General features: G+C 48.4%; 1 protein-coding gene across 6 annotated transcripts in view; it reads right to left on the bottom strand.

The window, feature by feature from the left end:
• Positions 1-20,922, bottom strand: part of LOXHD1 (lipoxygenase homology PLAT domains 1) — a 196,146-nt gene that overhangs the window by 114,851 nt on the left and 60,373 nt on the right. For all 6 annotated transcript variants that reach the window (XR_014224459.1, XM_082241742.1, XM_082241744.1 and 3 more), the window contains 4 exons: positions 10,709-10,959; positions 7,841-7,976; positions 4,717-4,877; positions 4,108-4,194 (listed from right to left, as the gene is read on the bottom strand). Coding sequence is in view for 5 of the 6 variants with exons in the window: in XM_082241742.1 (XP_082097868.1) it covers positions 4,108-4,194; positions 4,717-4,877; positions 7,841-7,976; positions 10,709-10,959 (635 nt within the window). In the remaining variant the exon portion in view is untranslated. The remainder of the gene's footprint in view (positions 1-4,107; positions 4,195-4,716; positions 4,878-7,840; positions 7,977-10,708; positions 10,960-20,922) is intronic.

The following is a 20,922-nucleotide window of genomic DNA, read 5'->3' on the forward strand; positions in this document are numbered from 1 at the left end:
GAGTGTTGGAAGTTTCTTCTTTTGCTGTAAACAACCCCCCTCCCGGGCCCGGGAGCGTCCTGTTTTGGAGCCTGTGTAAGAGGTGCAGAGTTTGACAGCTGTCAAAGCTGTCAAACAGACAGTTTATAGTGGAAAAATTGCTACTTAAGATCCCTTTGGATTAAAAGGAGTTACAATTGAACTAAAACTGTTGGAAACAAAGAAACAACAATAAGACAGAGGATTGTTGGAGAAAAGAACACTAAGTAACCAGATTCCCTCTAGGGGGAATTCTGTGGAATTACAATGGCTGTGGATGGAAAGATACTGGGGGAAATCGAAAGGATGTTTTATTTGGTGGGAATCTTACAGGAGCAGACCTCAGCTATGAGCAAACAATTGATGACCTTGACTTCTGAAACAAGCAGTTCTGCTGAATGTAACGAGGACCTGAATGGGAAAGAATCCACAGCTGAACCTGAAATGATAACTAAAGAAGAGGAAGAGACAAAACAAGAAAGAGAAAAAGTGGACTTCCGGGGTTGGCGTGATCGGGAAATGGCGGATTCCCTCCGAGCTCCGGAGGGAATCGGCTCAGCGATGGATGGGTCTTTGCCGTGCCGGCGACACGGGGACCCTTAAAAACCGCAGGCGCGGAAGCCTGCGGACTGAAGACTCGGTGGGTGCCTTAAGCGCCCCCCTGATTCGCGAAGAGCCTTTTTAAAGGCTGCGGAGGGGATACGGGGGACGGCGCGGCGCTGAGAGTCGATCGCTACCGCCGCTGAGCGAAGCCGCGAGCCATGACCCGAGAGCGCTGACTTCCTTCCTTAAAATTTGGACTGAAAAGAAGAACCCGTGAGTAAATTGGAATCGAATTTTAAAAATTTTACCTTTTGAATTTGAGACGATCGGGGGGTGTGCTAAAAGGAAGTCCGCACCCCCCCCTTGCAGATGATCTAGAGCAAAGACATAAGAACTAAGCTGGAGTTTTTACCCTGTAAAGGGTGAGTTCTAAAGAGACAGTAACTTCCAAGATTTGGGAAAGTAATTTCGAGCAGGAGAGTAGAGTGTTGGAAGTGTTTCTGTTTTGCTGTAAACAACCCTCCCTCCCGGGCCCGGGAGCGTTTTGTTTTGGAGCCTGTATAAAAGGTACAGAATTTGACAGCTGTCAAAGCTGTCAAACGGACTGTTAATAGTGGAAAAATTGCTATTTAAGATCCCTCCGGATTAAAAGGAGTTACAATTGAATTAAAACTGTTGGAAACAAAGAAACAATAACAAGATAGAGGATTGTTGGAGAAAAGAACACTAAGTAACCAGATTCCCTCTAGGGGGAATTCTGTGGAATTACAATGGCTGTGGATGGAAAGATACTGGGGGAAATCGAAAGGATGTTCTATCTGGTGGGAATCTTACAAGAGCAGACTACTGCTATGAGCAAACAATTGATGACCTTGAATTCTGAAACAAGCAGTTCTGCTGAATGTAATGAGGACTTGAATGAGAAAGAATCCACAGCTGAATTTGAAATGATAAATAAAGAAGAGGAGAAGACAAAACAAGAAAGAGAACAAGTGAAGTGGGAAAGCACTAACCAGAAGCTGACACCTGGAGAACACAAGCAAGGAGACTATTGGACTAAATCTACTTTAAGCCTACGAAAGATGCAGAAGACGAAAGTGGAGGCCCTGGGAGTCTATGAAATTCAGGAATTTGAAATAAAGAAATATAATTGGGGCCTCCACATAGATTCTGACTCTGATTATCTTCAAGAAACAGGCCTTGTGGAAATTCTTCAGCAGCAGTTTTCAAATTTGGGAAGAGACTATGGACTGATTGGACTGATTGTGAAAGAACTCTTTCGAGATTCGATGACCGACATAAAGGACTACCAACAAAATCGGCGGAGAGGGACTGAAAGAGACTTGAGAGCCTCGGACGTGCGGAACCCAGGCTAAGAACTGTTATTTTGGACATGTTTCGGGAAGAGACGCAAATCGGGGATGGGAGGGAGGGAAGGATTTAACTTTAACAACACTCAAGACCAGGGGGTTTAGTTAATAAGATAATCATTCAAGACAAAATGAGAAATCGATGGAAGGAATCTGGGGTCCAACTTAGGAAAATTTTATTTTCGCTTCTCTCTATAAAAGGACTAATATTAAGATTGAAAAGAGGAGAAATGCCAATTTGCTGACATAAATTTGGGAATAGGGATGCAAGGGAGGGGGTGGGGGGAAGTCAAGGACCAGGGTTAGAAAATAAGTTTTTTGGAAATTATATATGTTTGTTGTCTTTTGTGTTTGTGTTTGTGTTTTGTTGTTGTCTATATAAAATGTGAAAACCTAATAAAAAATTTAAAAAAAACAAAAACAAGAAAGAGAAAAAGTGAAGCTGGAAATCACTAACCAGAAGCTGACACCTGCGGAATACAAGCAAGGAGACTATTGGATTAAATCTACTACAAATCCACGAAAGAAGCAGAAAAAGAAAGTGGAGGCCCTGGGAGTTTATGAAATCCAGGAACTCAAAATAAAGAAATATAATTGGGGCCTCCACACAGACTCTGACTTTGACTACTTTCAAGATTCATGCCTTGTGGAAATTCTTCAGCAGCTGTTTTTAAATTTGCGAAGAAACTATGGATTGATTGTGATAGAACTCTTTCGAGATTTGATGACCGACATAAAGGATTACCAACAAGACCGGCGGAGAGGGACTGAAAGAGATTTGAGAGCCTCGGACGTGAGGAACCCAGGCTAAGAACTGTTATTTTGGACATGTTTCGGGAAGGGACGCAAATCGGGGATGGGAGGGAGGGAAGGATCTAATTTTAACAACACTCAAGACCATGGGGTTTAGTGAAAAAAGATTATTATTCAAGACAAAATGGGAAATCGATGGAAGGGAACTGGGGTCCAACTTAGAAAAAAATTATTATTATTTTTTGATAAAAGGACTAATATTAAGATGGATAAGAAATGCCAATTTGCTGACATAAATTTGGGAATAGGGATGCAAGGGAGGGGGTGGGGGGAAGTCAGGGACTAGGGTCAGAAAATAAGATTTTCTGAAATTATACATGTTTGTTGTTTTTTGTGTTTGTTTTTGTGTTTGTCTTTGTCTATATAAAATGTGAAAACCCAATAAATTTATTTTTTTTAAAAAAAGAAAGCACCATCAGAGTACAGGGAGGGAGGCCCAACACATTCTGAATCAAGTGTTCACCCTCTAATAAACCCAAGGAATAACATTTTGCAGCACGGAGGAGTTCCATGGTAGTTCCTCAGGGTCTCCTCAGCAGGTAAGTCAACATGGCTCCATGGCAGACCTACATTTTGGGGGTCCTGAAACTTGAACTGTCATGGGAGCCCCTTCACTACCAGCAATGGGGTCTGGATAACCGCTGTTATCTTCTTCAATGGGGTTGTTCCATGACCGATACTACACCTTAACAACATTTGTGCTACTGACTCTCAGACTATGGGACTGTTGAAATATGTACAACAAAAAGTTGCTGTGGCTCAAATTGGGTCTACTAGACCCAGAGGTATAGCATGGGGAGGCCAGGGGGCCGTGGCCCCGAGTACTCATTTTTGAGGGGGTGTAATCAGGCACGGAGCCCCGGCAGTTGAGGCACGGCAGCAGGCGGGTTGGTTTAGTAGGCAGGTGGATTGAAGCATCGGTAGAGGAGGCTGATGGAGGCAGGCTCTGTTCATCCTCTGCATGTGTCCCCACCCCAGCTGCCCAGTCCACCAGGGGAGTGCAACACTTTCCTCACACCAGGCATCAGCAACCCATGCTACACCACTGACTAACATGCTACACCACTGACTAAACCTAATATTTTTAAGCAGTGTGTACTAAAGTCACTTCTGAGACCCTTCAGGATTAGGAGCCCTGAAGATTAAGATTCATTAGTTTCACTGTAAACCAAGCATGCAAATAATGATAAGGATGGTGATGATGATATAATTTATATCCTGCCCATCTGGCAGGGTTGCCCCAGCCACATGTCAGTCTTCAAACGTTAGATAAGGACGCAAGTTCATGGAAACAATAAGCTCTTGCTTATCACAGGGGATTGATCTTGCCCCCATAGTGCAATCTCTCCTGCTGGCTTTTTACCTTATGTAGATGCCAGCCAGCAAATGGGCTCCTCTTCTCGTGCCATATCCGGATCTTGTACAAATTGCCCAGATCTGGGAGCTCAATCTGCAGGAAACATGCGTAAAACACATCAGTGGTGGCCTTTTTCTACTACAGGCACAATCTGGGGGAAGAACAGGCCCCGGGGGAAGTAAAACTGGAGATGCACAAAAACAGCAAAATCCATTAGTGACATTTTCTGTGCAAGCTTTGGTGGAGCCAAAAGCTTGTTGCACAAGAACAACAAGGGGCACGATTCTTCTCCGGTTTAGATTAAATCTGAACCAGAGAAGAACGCAGGCATCATAATTTTCACCTTGTATTTAAGGCAAGAATTTGTCACACGTTCAGCATTCTGAGTCAATGAAGCGCCAACATAGCTGACATCTCCAATAAGTTTGCTATTTCCTTCCTTTTATAAGGGCTATTAAACCCTTTCACATAAACCACGAGGAATTGACTGGCTATTCTTCTGTGCCATTTAACCAGCACTAACTGCAAACAGGAAGCGTCTAGGCTGATTCCCAGGTTAACACGGCAGTAAACACAAGTCTGTTTGGAGCACACGTGGCGGACAGGAAGGCATACCATGAATTTGTCCGTTTGTCCAGCTTCAAAGTTATCAGAGTTATTGTCCAGCTTCATTTCGTCGGACTTTCCTTTGTCACCGTAAACCTGGAGGAAGATGGGGGCGTCTGTCCCTGCGCCCTTAATATCACTTGTCCATATCCACAGGGACCAAGGGTTTTCTTATAAAACAAAAGGTTCTGAATCACTGAATTAGAATAGTGAAAGCTGGTGGTAAAGGAAAAACAAAGAAGGAAACCAAACCAAACCACCAGAGATGAATAGAGAGGTCCTTCTCTTCCATTTCAGCTCAACATCGCACTCATGTTAGCCCCAATCCATTGCTTCCCCTTGCGTATGTGAATTTCCCTTGCCTCCCAAGAGCAAAAGGGTCTGATCTCATGCAACACGGCACTTTCACAAAGTGGACTGTAATGTTGTGAGTCTGGACCTGGGAGCAAGTGTGCAGTCAGGTAACTGGTGAGTTAAGACACTGGACTTAATTGTCTCATTGCAGAGGGGGGACATGACTTTACATAGTAACGTGGGTTACTTTTAAAAGTGAAAGTCCAGTCCTCCTGTGTTTAGGGTCCCTCCCATTCATTTTTCCTGAGTAGGGCCCTGATCTTCTGCCTCAAAATCCCACCCAAAAGCCATGACTGCCAGCAGACAGCCAGGGTCAAATCCTGGCTCAGCTATAAAGCTCCTCACTAAGGTGTCAACCGGGGTCTGATCTTTACTACTTAAGACTCACAAGATGGAATGTTTCCCCATAGAAAAAAAACGAGAGAAATCCTTGCATATATAGTGTGTCAGGCACAGGGAGTTTTTTCTAGAAAAAGAGGTGCTGGAAATTACTGCCCTTTTTTTAGGGGGGAGCATCTAGCCAAAGGGGAGATCGCCCCTTCTCTTCTTACACCAATGAATAATAATAATAATGATAATAATAATAATAGGCTGGAGAGGCCCTGAAATGGTGGTACAGTCCCTACGTCACGGGGTTATTGTGAGGATAAAGCAGGATAGCCCATATACATCACCCTGAGGCAGGCACCCCCAAACTCAGCCATCCAAATGTTTTTGGGACTACAACTCCCATCATTCCTAGCTAACAGGACCAGTGGTCAGGGATGATGGGAATTGTAGTCCCAAAACATCTGGAGGGCCGAGTTTGAGAATGCCTGCCCTGAGGTCACCGAAGAAAAGTTGCAGATACGCATGGCTGTGATGACTGGCAACAACTGTACAAATATTCAGCACTCTTCATGGCAACACACCACCGGTTTGAGGAAAAATCCTGAGCCTCTCAACGAGAAACCATATCCTTTCCGAAGCAGGCGAGGGAGATGACAATACAAGTTTATCCCGTTGTATGGCAGCGAAAGGTCACCAGTTACTCAAGGGCACTGCTTCCTCCCCGTTTAATATACAACATCCACAAAGGGATTACGCTGTCAATAGCAGTCAGGGTCGATAATATGGCAGTTTAAAGGTCATAAATGCTTTCGCAGAATGGACTGCGCTGCAGAGATAAAGTGGCTGTCACATTAAGCGATGTTCGCTGTAATAAGCGCGGCTGCAATGGAATTGCTCCTTAAACGGGACAAACCGTTCGTCACTGAGGCGTCTTGATCATGCAGCCCCTTAACTAATTTTATAAGCATTCATTGCACTGATGTGATTGTGCACTGGAAGAGGGACAATGTAAATTCTCCCCGCCAGTTATGAACCTTATGCAGCAATTTGTCCCCAAAGCATCTGGAGGACAGCAGACACCCTGGAGCCAGCAGGGATTGAGAACATACCTGGAATCTTCTATTTAACAGGTTGGGCACTCTAGCACTGATGCCTATCACTACCTCAAGTGGCAGAGAGTTCCATAGTTTAACTACATGAGGCGTGAAGAAGTATTTTCTTTTATCTGTCCTGAATCTTGCAACATAGCCACTTCCGAGCTAGGGAGGAGGTGGGGTTGCGGGCTTCACGCCCCTCCCCACACTCGTGGGGGCTGGCTTCAGCCCCCATGATAGTAGGAAATCCTCGGACGCGTCATACCCCGAGCCAGCCAATCAGCTGGCTCGAGGGGCGTGGCCTCGCCTTACTTAGGTCTGGGGCAGCCGAGGGCTCCCTCTTCCCCGTGCCGCAGCTGACCTGGTTTTCCCTCCCCTCCCACCCTTTAGGTTTGGCTCTCTGACGTTGCTATGGACTTTGGTTGGTCGCCCTCAAGGGGCCTGGTAGGAATTTTTCCAATTGGCAGATTCGCACCAGCCACTTGGTTTTCGCCTACCTCGTAGCAAACCATCACAACTCTGCGGTATTGGCGGTTAGGCATTGGTATTGTTATGTAGATGGCAGAGGGGAAGGTAGCACCATCACCTTCCCCCAAAGCAAAGGGGAATCCGGTAAAGGATTCCGGGGGGGTGGCCTTGTCCTAAGCCTATGGAGGTGTGGACCCATGGCACGCCCCTGCACGGTGACCCCGGAGGAGGTCCTAGTTGACGTGCCTCAGCAGGACTCCTCCTACTGGTGATTAACCCTCACCGGCCTTCAAGCATGCAGGCTGAAGCCGGTTAGTTGTTAGGACCAATGCATAAGCCAATACCGCTCAATTCCTGTAATCAATAAAGTTGTGGCCTAATTTGACCCATTAACTCGAATTCTTGTGTCTCGTGTCTTTATTTCTGAGGGGGGAGGCGGGAACTCGCCACGCAACCAGCTTCCTGAGATGTTTAGGTGTTCTAGTGTCATGGAAGGGGGAGAAAACCTTTTCTCTCTCCACTTCCTCCATGTCACACGTGATTTTATAAAGTCGTAGCTTGTCAACTCTTACTCACATTTTCTCTAAACTAAAAGGGCCATTTTTTGACCTTTTTTGACTCAGACCAGTGGCTTGCAGTGCTCTCGGTGCTTTTTTTTCTCCCCAGGTAAAAAATTGGGGGTGCCAGTACTCACATATTAACAACAGTGCTGTGGATGCCAATATAAAATGGCTGCCGTAGGAAGCAAAAAGAAGAAGACAAATTTTTGGTTCTCTGTACCAAGAAAGAACTGTCAGCAGAAAAACAACAACCCTGAGTGCTCCCAAGGGCAGGAGGGTTTTCAAATAATGATGGATGCCCTTCAAGCTTGGCTCTTTCGCACTTACTTTTCAGTCTCTTCTTACGCAGCGAGACCATTTCGTACAGCTCCCGTTCCACCAGTCCATCACCGTCATCCTCATCCAGCCACTTCCCACACGGGAAGGTCTGTTCGATACCAGTAAATGGGCAATACACCACCACCTGGAAGGGGAAAGGGAGCGCCGGAATAGACCATCCATTTTTCCATTGCCCACACCCTCCTAGTGAGACATAATGCATTCACGGACACATAGGAGCCAACTCTCAGGGGCCAAGCGTTGGAAACACGCCCGGGAAGCTGCCAACTTCCCAAGACTCCGGGGCGTCTCTCCAGTGGTCACTCTCTGGCTATAAATCTCCCACAGTCCAGAGTGACTGGTAATAAGTGTCCCCTCCCTCCTGAGAGGAGCATACTCTTCTTCTGGCATATCATAGCAGAAGAAAGAGTCAATCGTAGTTCTAAAACTACTTTATTTTACAGTCTATATACGCAGAATCCATCAGCATGTCTGTGCTCTCTCAGGACCAGTATAGAACAGCATTACAAACAGAAGTGAAACTAAACTTCCAACTTCCAACAGTACTGAGACTTCCTGTCTCACGCTCTCTCAGACACACACATGATATGCACAAAACATAGTGCTACTGTTGGAGCAGCACGCATGGATAAAAATCCTTTTTTTATATATAAGAAATTTATTAAATTTTTCAAAATATTACAGAATAATAATAAAAAAGAAAAATACAAAATAAAAATAATTATAAACAACTCAGTCTTTCCATTACTATTTTTCATTAGCTTATTTCCCGGACCTCCTCACACCTCCCTTTTTTGTATTCCAATTCAGTTTGTTGGTTCAGCAAATCCTTCCCCTCTTTATTTATCCTAATCTTTAATCTTAAAATGTTGTAACATTAAATCTTTACCTATTAGTAATCCATTTTTCATATTCCCTTATAGTATTGCAGCTAAAAACCACTTAGTTTCTATCCAACATCATTCTAACATTCATAAATTTTACAATATTTCTGTAAATAGTCTTTAAATTTCTTCCAAGGATGGATAAAAATCCTAACACCAAGGTCCCTTCAGTCCTCTCAATAAAATATTTGAGGGCCCGCCCCCCCCCCAAGTTAATGGGCATTGACATTCAAATGGGGTGTGTGCGCCCCATGTCACATGATCGATCATGTGTGCCCGGGCTTACCGTATTTTTCGCTCTATAGGAGGCACCTGACCATAGGACGCACCTTGTTTTAGAGGGGGAGAACAAGAGAAAAAAATCTCCCCCTCTCTGTGCAGCGCCCCTTCAGTGAAGCGGCAGGAGAAACGGAGCCCCTTCCATTTCTCCTCCCACTTAGCTGAAGGGGCGCTACGCCTTAGCTGAAGGGGCACCTACCCTTCAGCGAAAGGAACCCGAAGCCTCCGGAGCGCGGCAGGAGCTCCTGCCGTACTCCGGAGGCTCCAGGCGGCTATCTTTGAAGCCTGGAGACTGAGAGGGGTCGGTGCACACATAGGGAGCTATCTTATACAGAGTCAGACATCTGCTCCATCTAGCTCACAATTGTCTATACTGACTCAGCCATGAGACACTCCCAGCCCTACTGGGAGACACCAGGACTTGAACTCGAGACCTACTGTAGGCAAGACAGATGTTCCACCGCCGAGCTGAATTCCTTTGCAGTATTTTTTAAAATGCATTCCTCATGAAAATCCTTCATCATTTTAGTGCAAATTTCTCCTGATACAATTTTGCCTAACATACACATTTTTTGCCATGAAATATCCCCCGAAGCAATGCATTTTTATGGACACTCTACTTGGCTGGAGAACGGCACTTCAGAGAGGTGCAAATTTTCAAAGGATGGCTGTGTTTTGGTTCCCACATGATTTCAGGAAATGCTAATTAGTTAGGTTAGCCTACAAATGCGGACTGAATTGAATTTATCCACCGTCCCTATTCCTTCAAATATTTGGAGCTGGCTATCACATCACCCCCACTTCCTAAAACAAGCCCCCCATCCCTCTCCTCTTCCCCCCACTCCTTCCAAGCACCATTCAAAGTGTTGGTGCTGACCTTCAAAGCCCTCAACAGCCTTGGTCCTGTATACCTGAAGGAGCGTCTCCATCCCCATCATCCAGTCTGGACACTGAGGTCCAGTGCCGAGGGCCTTCTGGCGGTTCCCTCGCTGCAAGAAGTGAGGTTACAGGAAACCAGGCAGAGGGCCTTCTCGGTGGTGGCGCCTGCCCTGTCACACCCTCTCACCAGATGTCAAGGCAATAAACAACTATTTTACTTTTAAAAGACAACAGAAGGCGACCCTGTTGAGGGAAGTTTTTAATGTCTGACACTGTATTGTTTTTAATATTCGGTTGGAAGCTGCCCAGAGTGGCCGGGGAAACCCAGCCAGATAGGCGGGGTATAAATAATAAATTATTATTATTATATATAACTGAACTGCAAAACCGCAATGTCCACAAATCGGAGGATGACACAGCTCTTGGGTTTGATCCAGAATCTGCTGCCTCTCCCTAGAAATTAAGGCAAACCTGCCACAAATAACCTCCACATCCCTTCTGCACAACTGTAAGAGTGGCTGAAGAGGCGGAGAAGGAATGCCGTCCCCCAATCTTGCAACTGCAGAGCAGCCCTGGCACCTAATGAGCACGCAATTGATTTCTGCATAAGTTTCAGTGCCGCATGGCATATATTAGGCGAAATCAGATTTGCAGGACGCATTATTGCATTGTATCGACTGGCTAACCTGACAGCATCATCACTGAAACAAGAGCTGAAACATCCTTCAAGCCTTCCAAATCACTCTGGTCAGACCACAAATAGGGGGAAAGTGACTGGACAGCTGTCCAAAGGCTTGAAGTGACCCATCCTCACCTTCTCGCAGTACCAGCCGCAGCCGACACCTGCATTGTCATGTCCAATTGAGACACGGCTCAAGGGACTCAGGAGAGCAGCTATCTCCACATTGAAAAGATCAGTCCTGGCACGTTCGAACTCGCCTCCTTCCAGGAAGACCTTCCCGCTGTTCTTCAGCCCTTTGGAGCCATGCATGACCATGTGGATTTTGGAGTTCGTGCCAGCCCCTCTGATGTCCCCAGTCACCACAGCCACGTTGTAGACAATGCCTGGATGGTGGGAGATGGGAGAAGAGGCAGGGAGGGAGATGAGGAACCACCACAGTGGAAGTCTTGGTGTCTGCTCATTCGGCAACACTTTTTACAGGGGAAGTGGGGGAAGTTGCCAGGGTAAGGGCAACATTCCTTCCTGGGAAGGCTTCTGGGGGCCACGTGCTAAAGGTGGGTGGGGTCAGAGGCAGAGCAATGCCTGCTAACTTTACCTTTGCGCTCTACGTGGGGCTACCTTTGAAGGTGACCCGGAAACTGCAATTAATCCAGAATGCGGCAGCAAGACTGGTGACTGGGACTGGCCGCCGAGACCACATAACACCAGTCCTGAAAAATCTGCATTGGCTCCCAGTATGTTTCCGAGCACAATCAAAGTGTTGGTGCTGACCTTTAAAGCCCTAAACGGCCTTGGTCCAGTATACCTGAAGGAGCATCTCCACCCCCATCATTCAGCCCGGACACTCAGGTCCAGCTCCCAGGGCCTTCTGGCGGTTCCCTCCCTGCGAGAAGTGAGGTTACAGGGAACCAGGCAGAGGGCCTTCTCGGTAGTGGCACCCACCCTGTGGAACACCCTCCCATCAGATGTCAAAGAGGAAAACAACTACCAGACTTTTAAAGAGATCTGAAGGCAGCCCTGTTTAGGGACGTTTTTAATATTTAATGCTGTATTGTTTTTAACACTCAATTGGGAGCCGCCCAGAGTGGCTGGGGAAACTCAGCCAGATGGGCGGGGTATAAATAATAAATGATTATTAGTATTATTTGTATTATTTGTATTATTATTATAGTAGGCAGGTTTCTATGGGACGCGGGTGGCGCTGTGGGTAAAACCTCAGCGCCTAGGACTTGCCGGTCGCATGGTCGGCGGTTTGAATCCCCGCGGCGGGGTGAGCTCCCATCGTTCGGTCCCAGCTCCTGCCCACCTAGCAGTTCAAAAGCACCCTTAAGTGCAAGTAGATAAATAGGGACCGCTTTATAGCGGGAAGGTAAACGGCGTTTCCGTGTGCTGCTCTGGTGCCAGTTCGCCAGAGGAGCTTCGTCACGCTAGCCACGTGACCCGGAAGTGTCTCCGGACAGCGCTGGCTCCCGGCCTCTAGAGTGAGATGAGTGCACAACCCTAGAGTCTGTCAAGACTGGCCCGTACGGGCAGGGGTACCTTTACCTTTACCTTTACCTTTACCTTTACCTCTAGGCAGGTTTCTTCCCACATTCATACACCCATCTCTCTATGGGCAAGGAAGAGGTATTGTTAGAGTTGAAGAGCACATTCCACTCAGCTAGGGTTCAATCCTTACTCAGTGTCAAGGAGCCGTCAGAAGAGCCGGGTCAAGCACAGGGAAGCGTACACATGGCATGCACAGAATGCAATTCACTCTTTATTAACAGAAAACAACAGCACAGCAGAATCCTCTGGTTCATCCCCCTGAGACACTGCTGAAACTGACCAGTATCTCCACCCTTCCCCTCTAGCCTAGGGTTACCAGACATCCCCGTTTCCCAGGGGCGGTCCCCGGATTAGCAAATTTGTCCCCAGACAAATTCCATCCCCGGAATGTCCCCGGATTTCATCTAATGTCCCCTGGAAATGTGGCAGCAGCAGCAGCAGCCTCAGCAGCCCAGAGACAGCCTGGAAGTGCAGTTGGCTCTGGCTGGCTTCAGGAGCTGGCCGCTTCCATGACGCCCACCATTTTGCCTCGCTGGAAGTCCCCATATGATACTTTGTGCACAAGACACATCATATTGGGACTCGGAATAGGGGCTGAAGACACAGTGTTGGGTGCTGGCTCCGGGCGAGAGCTGCGCGGGATTGTCGAGCTGTGCGGGGTTGGTGCGCCACTGCAACTTGGCACTCAGCTCACCATCAGCACCGCTGCCTAAGGCAGTCAGCTCCGGCTGCGGCTTGGCCTCTGGGTGGTGCTTGGGCGGCTGTGGCTGCTGCTCGGCTTTGCCACTGTGCTCCTTGACTTGCAAGCAGCAGATCAGCTTGTTGGCCAGCTCGTTGTTGGCCATCACAGATGAGAGGCGAGCAGGAGACAAGCTGATTCGGCCCAAGCACGCCTCCTCCCACTCGCTGGCCGCTGGCTCTGCCCCGGACCCGCTGACTGGGCATGCCACGGCGCGGATGGGCGGCCACTGGATGATGTCTATGCAGGAGATGCCCAGACAGGCGGGCAGGGCAGCAGCAGGAGGAGGAGGGGTTCTGCTAATGCTTACTCCCGAGTAAGCCTGTAGAGGATCGCAGTGCAAGGAGGAAGAGGGAGGGGGGAAGCATGACTAGTGCTCCAAGAAAGGCCGGGACCCAGAGGAAGGCCGCGCAACAGAGGAGACCACAGAAGAGAAGATATTACTTCTTCTTTAATAACTTTTTTTCCGGGGGGAAACACACGATTGATTGATTGATTGATTGATTGATTGATTGATTGTGTCCCTGGATTCATTGAAATAAATCTGGTAACCTTACTCTAGCTTCTTACTCTGGATCCCTCCCAAGCAGACGAAGGCTACATCCAGGAGGTGGGCTCCTTCTCTAGGCCTGTCTGGCCCATTGCTCAGCATCATGCAGGGAGTCAAAGGGGGAAGAGAGACAACAGGACTGGGACTGCCCCGTTGTTGTGTAGCAGGGACAATCCTGGAGGACCCTCCTTCTTCTTGATTGCTCAACCCCTCTGCTTCTAGCACCTCCCAGCTCTTTTCTTCCATAGACTGCTCCTCAGTGTCCCACCACCACGATCCGGGATCTAAGTGGTCTTCTACTGTGTCCTCCCTGGGGTGTCTTGGGCAGGATGCTCCAACTGCTCTTCCTCATTCAGCCAGTCCTTGAGACTCAGCCATGAACCTCAGTGGGTGACCTCGCACCAGCCACGGCCTCTCAGCCCAACCTACAACCACAGGGTTGTTGTGAGAATTAAATGAGGAGTGGAGAGAACCATGTAGGCCACCGTGGAGAGAAGAAGGCGGGATACAAAAGCAAGAAATAAATAAGTGGGTGAATAAAGGGGTCACCAAAGAAACTGTTCACCTGGGATGCCAGGGAGACCAGTCCTCTTCAAAACCATAACTGGGCTTCAACTAGCACCCAACCCTTCCAACTGATGTGTAGGTCACCCCAACACCATACATCTAAAGCATAGCCAACACACGTTGAAAGCATGCAAGTTCCCCCTCAGAAAACTAAAATCTCCAGAACTTTTTATAAACTACAATTCCCTTTATTCTTTTTTTTGGGGGGGGGGGGTTGGTCCATTGTCAGTTTGCATTTCTTGGTACAAAAAGTATTGATTCGATGTGTGGAGATATTTCCTATTCTAATTAATTCAAGAGGGTTCTGGAAGCTTCTGGAAGCTTCTCTGTGTGAAAGAAACAAGCAGAAGGTTCCTGGTGTTTGGGTTATTCCTTCAGAGAAGCTGAGCACAGCTGGTTTAAACTGGTTCTCTTATCTCTTCTGCCAAGGTCATGCTGACTATAAAAGTAGGGCCAGAAGGAGCCTGGCTTTCATTTTCTATCTCTTTTTCTTCTGGTGTAGTGTTCTGTGCACAGTACGCTTAGTGTTAAGGTTTAGATTTATTTTGAGTTATTGTAAGTTTGAGTTAAGTTACGTCTGCTGCAAATGGATTTTTTATGGACAGGGCCAATCCTGAATGTATTGGATTTGTGACACATTATGTTCATTTGCCTTCAGTAGCAGTAAAGCTCTGCTGGATGAAATACAATTGTCTCTGGTCTACTTTTTGGGAATCCTGCAACGTGTTTTAAGTTTTTACTCTGCTAACTATACATTAGACAAACCTAGACAGCATCTTAGAAAGCACAGACATCACCTTGCCAACAAAGGTCCGTATAGTTAAAGCTATGGTTTTCCCAGTAGTGATGTATGGAAGTGAGAGCTGGACCATCAAGAAGGCTGATCACCGAAGAATTGATGCTTTTGAATTATGGTGCTGGAGGAGACTCTGGAGAGTCCCATGGACTTCAAGAAGATCAAACCTCTCCATTCTTAAGGAAATCAGCCCTGAGTGCTCACTAGAAGGACAGATCGTGAAGCTGAGGCTCCAATACTTTGGCCACCTCATGAGAAGAGAAGACTCCCTGGAAAAGACCCTGATGTTGGGAAAGATGGAGGGCACAAGGAGAAGGGGACGACAGAGGACGAGATGGTTGGACAGTGTTCTCGAAGCTACAAACATGAGTTTGACCAAACTGCGGGAGGCAGTGGAAGACAGGAGTGCCTGGCGTTCTCTGGTCCATGGGGTCACAAAGAGTCGGACACAACTAAACGACTAAACAACAACAACAGCAGCAACTATACATTGGAATCTACTCTGGGTGGATGGAGCAGCCAAGTAATTTTGTTGTCCCCGAGAGGGGGCAATGACAATAAAGATATTATTATTATTATTATTATTATTATTATTATTATGGATCAATACTGAGTAGAATTCCATGACAGTCTTATGCTTTAAATGTGTGAATCCTCCGAGGCTGATTTTGCAGCAGAGCTCGGGGGCTAACGATAGCAGCTGCAACTACCAGCCGCAACTGGGGTTTAAGTAAAATCCAGGCACTGGGCTTGTCCTTGCAGGGGCTTCTGTTGTTTCACGGCTGCCTGCGGCATACTGTAAATATGGTAGTTTTCCTTCTGCAAAGATTTCACCTTGTTAAATTGCATATAACATTGAAAGGCCCACGGCAGGAGGTCTTAACAGTGATAGCCTCTATTGCACACTAGCGGGAAAAGACCTGAGTAGCAGTTCAGCGATGGCAAAAGCCGCATGATGACACTAAGCAGGTTGAATAAATAATGCTCAGTGCAGAGCTACCCTGATGCTCATCATCATTTGGGAGGGAGGGAAAGGCACCCATCCCAGGAGACAGCCGAAGGAAGCACACTCAGCCCGGTGTTTCCAAAGCCATGCGTTTAAAAGGAGGGAAGAAATCTGTATTTAAACATCTAGGATCTCATTTTCAAATATGCTGCCTAGCAGAAGCTGAAAGCTTAGAAGGGCTGCCTTCGGGGAAAATGAGGGACTGGGATGCATTAGTGGTGTGCAGCAACCAACAACATAATGTTCAGTGGAAACCCCAGTGAAATTCAGAACAGGTTCCTGTCTGCAACTCCAGATCTGCTAGCTAGCCTGATGTAAGTGCCTTTTCCCCATTGATAGAGCTTTTCGTGGCCCTGATTCTCTTTCTGGGACATCGCTGCTGCTGCATCGTGGGGTCTGGGACATCGTGGCTGGTTTTGTTTGGGCATAATTGTTTTTGGTTGTTTTGTTTTCTATTTTATAAATGGAGGTTAGTATGAGGCTTGGGATTGCTACCGTGGAGGGGCGAGGGAGGTATGGCGGTGGGGGCAGATGTTATAGGCGAAGGGGATCGAGATACGGATATGCTCGTACCCCTTCCAATCTGTGCCCCATCCCGAGGGACGAGGGTAGGGTGAGCAAGGATTACTCACCTCCTTCACTGGTGTTGTGCAATGCCAGGTCTATAGGCAACAAAACCGCTACCCTGCGAGATTTCTTTACCTCGCAGGGGGTCAACCTGGCTTGTGTGACGGAGACCTGGGTGCGCGAAGGGGTAACTGCTACCTTACGAGAGATGGCGCCCCCGGGTTTCTCCGTCCTCCACCAGTCACGGACTGTGGGCCGGGGGGAGGGGTGGCAGTATTAATCCGGGAAGATTGTTCTTTCAGGGCTCTACCATCGCCATCGATCCCCGGCATTGAATGTGTTGGCCTAGTGTGGGGCTCCGAGGAGAGCTTGGCTGTCTGGCTGGTGTACCGGTCACCTAGCGCACCAGCAGCCACCCTGTCAGGCCTGCTGGAGGCGGTGGCCGGCTGGGCCTTGGAGTTCCCTAACCTATTGGTACTGGGGGACTTCAACATCCATGCTGATGCCACTCCCTCCTCACAGGCTCTGGACCTGGTGTCTTCCATGGCGACACTAGGGCTCTCCCAGTTTGTTTCGGGCCCCACACATCAAGCAGGCCACACGCTGGATTTGATCTTTGGCGCCGGTATAGATGTGATCATGTTTCCTTCGATGAAGGTGCCATGGTCTGATCACTACGCTCTGAAAGCCAGGATTGACTTTCCACCCCCACCCTGCTTAGGTGGCGAGCCGATTTGGGCTCACCCGCAGAGGCTGATGGACCCTGATAGATTCCGTCAAGCCTTGCGGGACCTTGCTCCCCCTGGCGACTCACTGACTGAGCTTGTTGAGGGCTGGAATACCCAGCTCCTGGCAACCATCGATGAGATCGCACCTAAGCGCCCTCTGCGACCCCGCAGAAACCGGGCTCCCTGGTTTACCGAGGAGCTTCGGAAAATGAAGCGGGACCTCAGACGGCTAGAGCGAGTGTGGCGGGGTGCCCGTGACGGAGCCTCAAGAACATCTTATAGGGTTTTTATGAAAACCTATGAGATGGCAGTGAAGGCCGCTAAGAAGTCTTACTTCTCGGCCTCAATTGCATCCGCTAGCTCTCGCCCGGCGCAATTATTTAGTATAATTCGGTCTTTAACATCCCTTGAAGGACAGCCAAATTTAAATAACAATCTGACACACAGCTGTGAGGCATTTGTGAGTTTTTTTGCGGAGAAGGTCCTGTTGCTCCGCCATGACCTCCCTGCCAATTTGGATACAATAAAGGAACTGGAGGCCCCTCGACTGTCCTCGGGTCCAGTATTGGACCACTTTGACCGGATATCTCCAGCCGATGTGGACAGATTCCTCCAAGCTGGAAAGCCCACCACCTGTCCTCTTGACCCGTGCCCGTCATGGCTGATTAGAGCGTGTCCAGACGAGGTGCGGGGCCCCCTGGGGGATATCATCAATTTGTCCCTTGGCACCGGGATATTCCCAGGGGAACTGAAGGAGGCGGTGGTGCGTCCGCTCTTAAAGAAAACATCATTAGATCCCTTAGATCTATCCAATTACCGCCCGGTCTCGAATCTTCCATTCCTGGGTAAGGTGATTGAGAGAGCGGTTGATGAACAGCTTGGTAGGTTTCTGGATGAAACATCTGCTTTGGATCCATTCCAGTCCGGCTTCCGTGCTGGTCATGGGACCGAGACGGCTCTGGTCGCCCTAACAGATGATCTCCGCAGGCAACTGGATCGAGGCGGGTCGGGGCTGCTGATTCTTCTAGATCTGTCAGCAGCCTTTGACATGGTCGATCACGAACTCCTGGACCACCGCCTTGCCGACGTGGGGATCCAGGGCACAGTCCTTCAATGGCTGCGCTCGTTTCTCTCTGATTGGGGACAGAGGGTGGCGCTTGGGGGGGAATTGTCATCGCGTCACTCCTTGGTGTGTGGAGTGCCTCAGGGTGCGATTCTCTCCCCGATGCTTTTTAACATCTTTATGCGCCCCCTCGCCCAGCTTGTCCGGAATTTTGGGCTGGGTTGCCATCAGTATGCTGATGACACCCAACTCTATCTGTTGATGGATGGCCATCCTAACTCGGCCCCAGACACACTGACCAGACGTCTGGAAGCTGTGGCTGGATGGTTACGTGGGAGCCGGTTGACGTTAAATCCTTCGAAGACAGAGGTCCTCTGGCTGGGGCGGGACGATATGGGATCGAGGGGGCAACTCCCATCTCTTGCGGGGGTGCAATTAGTGCTAGCACTGTCCGTTAAGAGTTTGGGTGTAATCTTTGATACCTCCCTCTCTATGGAGGTGCAGATTACAGCTATAACAAAGGCGGCATTTTTCCATCTCCGCCAAGCTAAGCAGTTGGCCCCTTATCTCTCTCGCCCTGACCTAGCCACTGTGATCCATGCGACGGTCACCTCCAGACTGGATTATTGTAACTCGCTCTACGTGGGGCTGCCCTTGAGACTGACCCAGAAACTCCAGCGGGTGCAGAATGCCGCGGCGAGACTCCTTATGGGGTCTTCGCTGCGAGATCACATTCATCCGGTACTATACCAGCTGCACTGGCTCCCGGTGGAGTACAGGATCAGGTTTAAGGTGCTGGTTTTAACCTTTAAAGCCCTATACGGCCTAGGAACCTCGTACCTACGGGACCGCCTCTCCTGGTATGCCCCACAGAGAAACCTACGGTCTGCAAATAATAACATCCTCAAGGTCCGAGGCCTCAGAGAGGTTAGGCTGGCCTCAGCTAGAGCCAGGGCCTTCTCGGCTGCGGCTCCAACCTGGTGGAATGCTCTGTCACAAGAGACTAGGGCCCTACAGGACCTGACATCTTTCCGCAGGGCCTGCAAGACAGAGTTGTTCCGCCAGGCCTTTGGTCAGGGCGCAGCCTGACTTCCTCCTCTGGCAACCTGCACATGATTTTTGCTTAATCGGTTGCCATCAATTTGATTTTAACTAATTTTTATAATGAAATATTTTTAGAAAGTGTGATTATTTGATTGTTTATTCTATTGTTGTTAGCCGCCCTGAGCCCGGCTCGGCTGGGGAGGGCGGGATATAAATAAAATTTATTATTATTATTATTATTATTATTATTATTATTATTATTATTATTTCCTGCTCTTTTAAATGTGGCAGCCCTTTTCTAATGTGCCACACCCCCTCTGCAGCCATATCTGGGATTGGTCCCACGACACTTCCTCAAGATTCCCAATGTGCCCACTGGCTCAAAACGGTTGACTCAGAATCACCGCACCTCTTCTGATTCTGAATCCCTTTGGACCCACCCTTCGCCTTGCTGGATGGAAGAATAGAAGGAGAAGGAGAAGATTCGTTTTTCCGCTTAGAATAGCAATGCTAGCAAGTCTACATAAAGCTATGTGGGAAAGCTCTAATACCCATTGTGGCCTTCTGCCAAGACACTTAAGCCCTTATTTTCTCAAAGGGTGAGAAGGCATTTCTTTGCTGGAGCTCTCATTACTACTACTACTACTAATAATAATAATAATAATAATTTTTTATTTATACCCCGCCCTCCCCAGCCACAGCCGGGCTTGGGGCAGCTAACACCAGTAAAATTACAATAAAAACATAATAGGGGAAGAGAGAAAAAACCAATTTAAAATACAGGTTAAAATACAATTTAAAAAGCAGCCTCATTTTAATAATAGCCCATAGATCAAAACCATAAGGGGAGGGAAACATAAGGGTCAGACTGAGTCCAAACCAAAGGCCAGGTGGAACAGCTCTGTTTTGCAGACCCTGCGGAAAGATGTCAAGTCCCGCAGGGCCCTGGTCTCTTGGGACAGAGCATTCTACCAAGTCAGGGCCAGTACTGAAAAGGCCCTGGCCCTGGCTGAGACCAACCTAACCACATTGCGACTTGGGACCTCCAAAGTGTTGTCATTTGTGGACCTTAAGGTCCTCCGCGGGGCATACCAGGAGAGGCGGTCCCGTAGGTACGAGGGTCCTAGGCCGCATAGGGCTTTAAAGGTCAAAACCAGCACCTTAAACCCGACCTTGTACTCCACCGGGAGCCAGTGCAGTTGGTAAAGCACTGGATGAATGTGATCCTGCGGCAAGGACCCCATAAGGAGCCTCGCCGCGGCATTCTGCAGACACACGATTGTGGGTAAAAGCAGGGTGCGGGGTCAGGATTGGCACCCACGAGTTGGAGAAGGCTTGCTCATTTCCCCCCTCAGCCAAGAATCCAAAGCATAAAACCGATGGGTGTGGAGCACACCAACAACAGCTTGTCCACCCGTTGCTCAACTCAATAATTAAGCCATTCCGAAAGGGTGCCTCACACAACGGAGGCTGTGACTCCGCTAGAAGAAGCCTGGATAAAGCAGCCGCCCGCCCCCCAGCATGCCCGCTGCTTGCCCAGATGCCTTGAGGCCTGGAATATTGTTTGATGGCCTATTCCCCCCACCCCCTGCCCTTCTCCCCAGGGGGCAGGAAACCCTGGGTGGCCTTCAGAGCATCAGCAACCTTTGGGGAATGGATGTCCTGAAGGCATCTTTGCAAGAGCAAACTTTGCCTTCTCAGCTTTACGGCAAAATGTCAAGGAGAAGGAACTGAGTAC

Source organism: Podarcis vaucheri (assembly GCF_965113315.1).
Source record: "Podarcis vaucheri genome assembly, chromosome: 11".
Lineage (NCBI taxonomy): Eukaryota > Metazoa > Chordata > Lepidosauria > Squamata > Lacertidae > Podarcis > Podarcis vaucheri.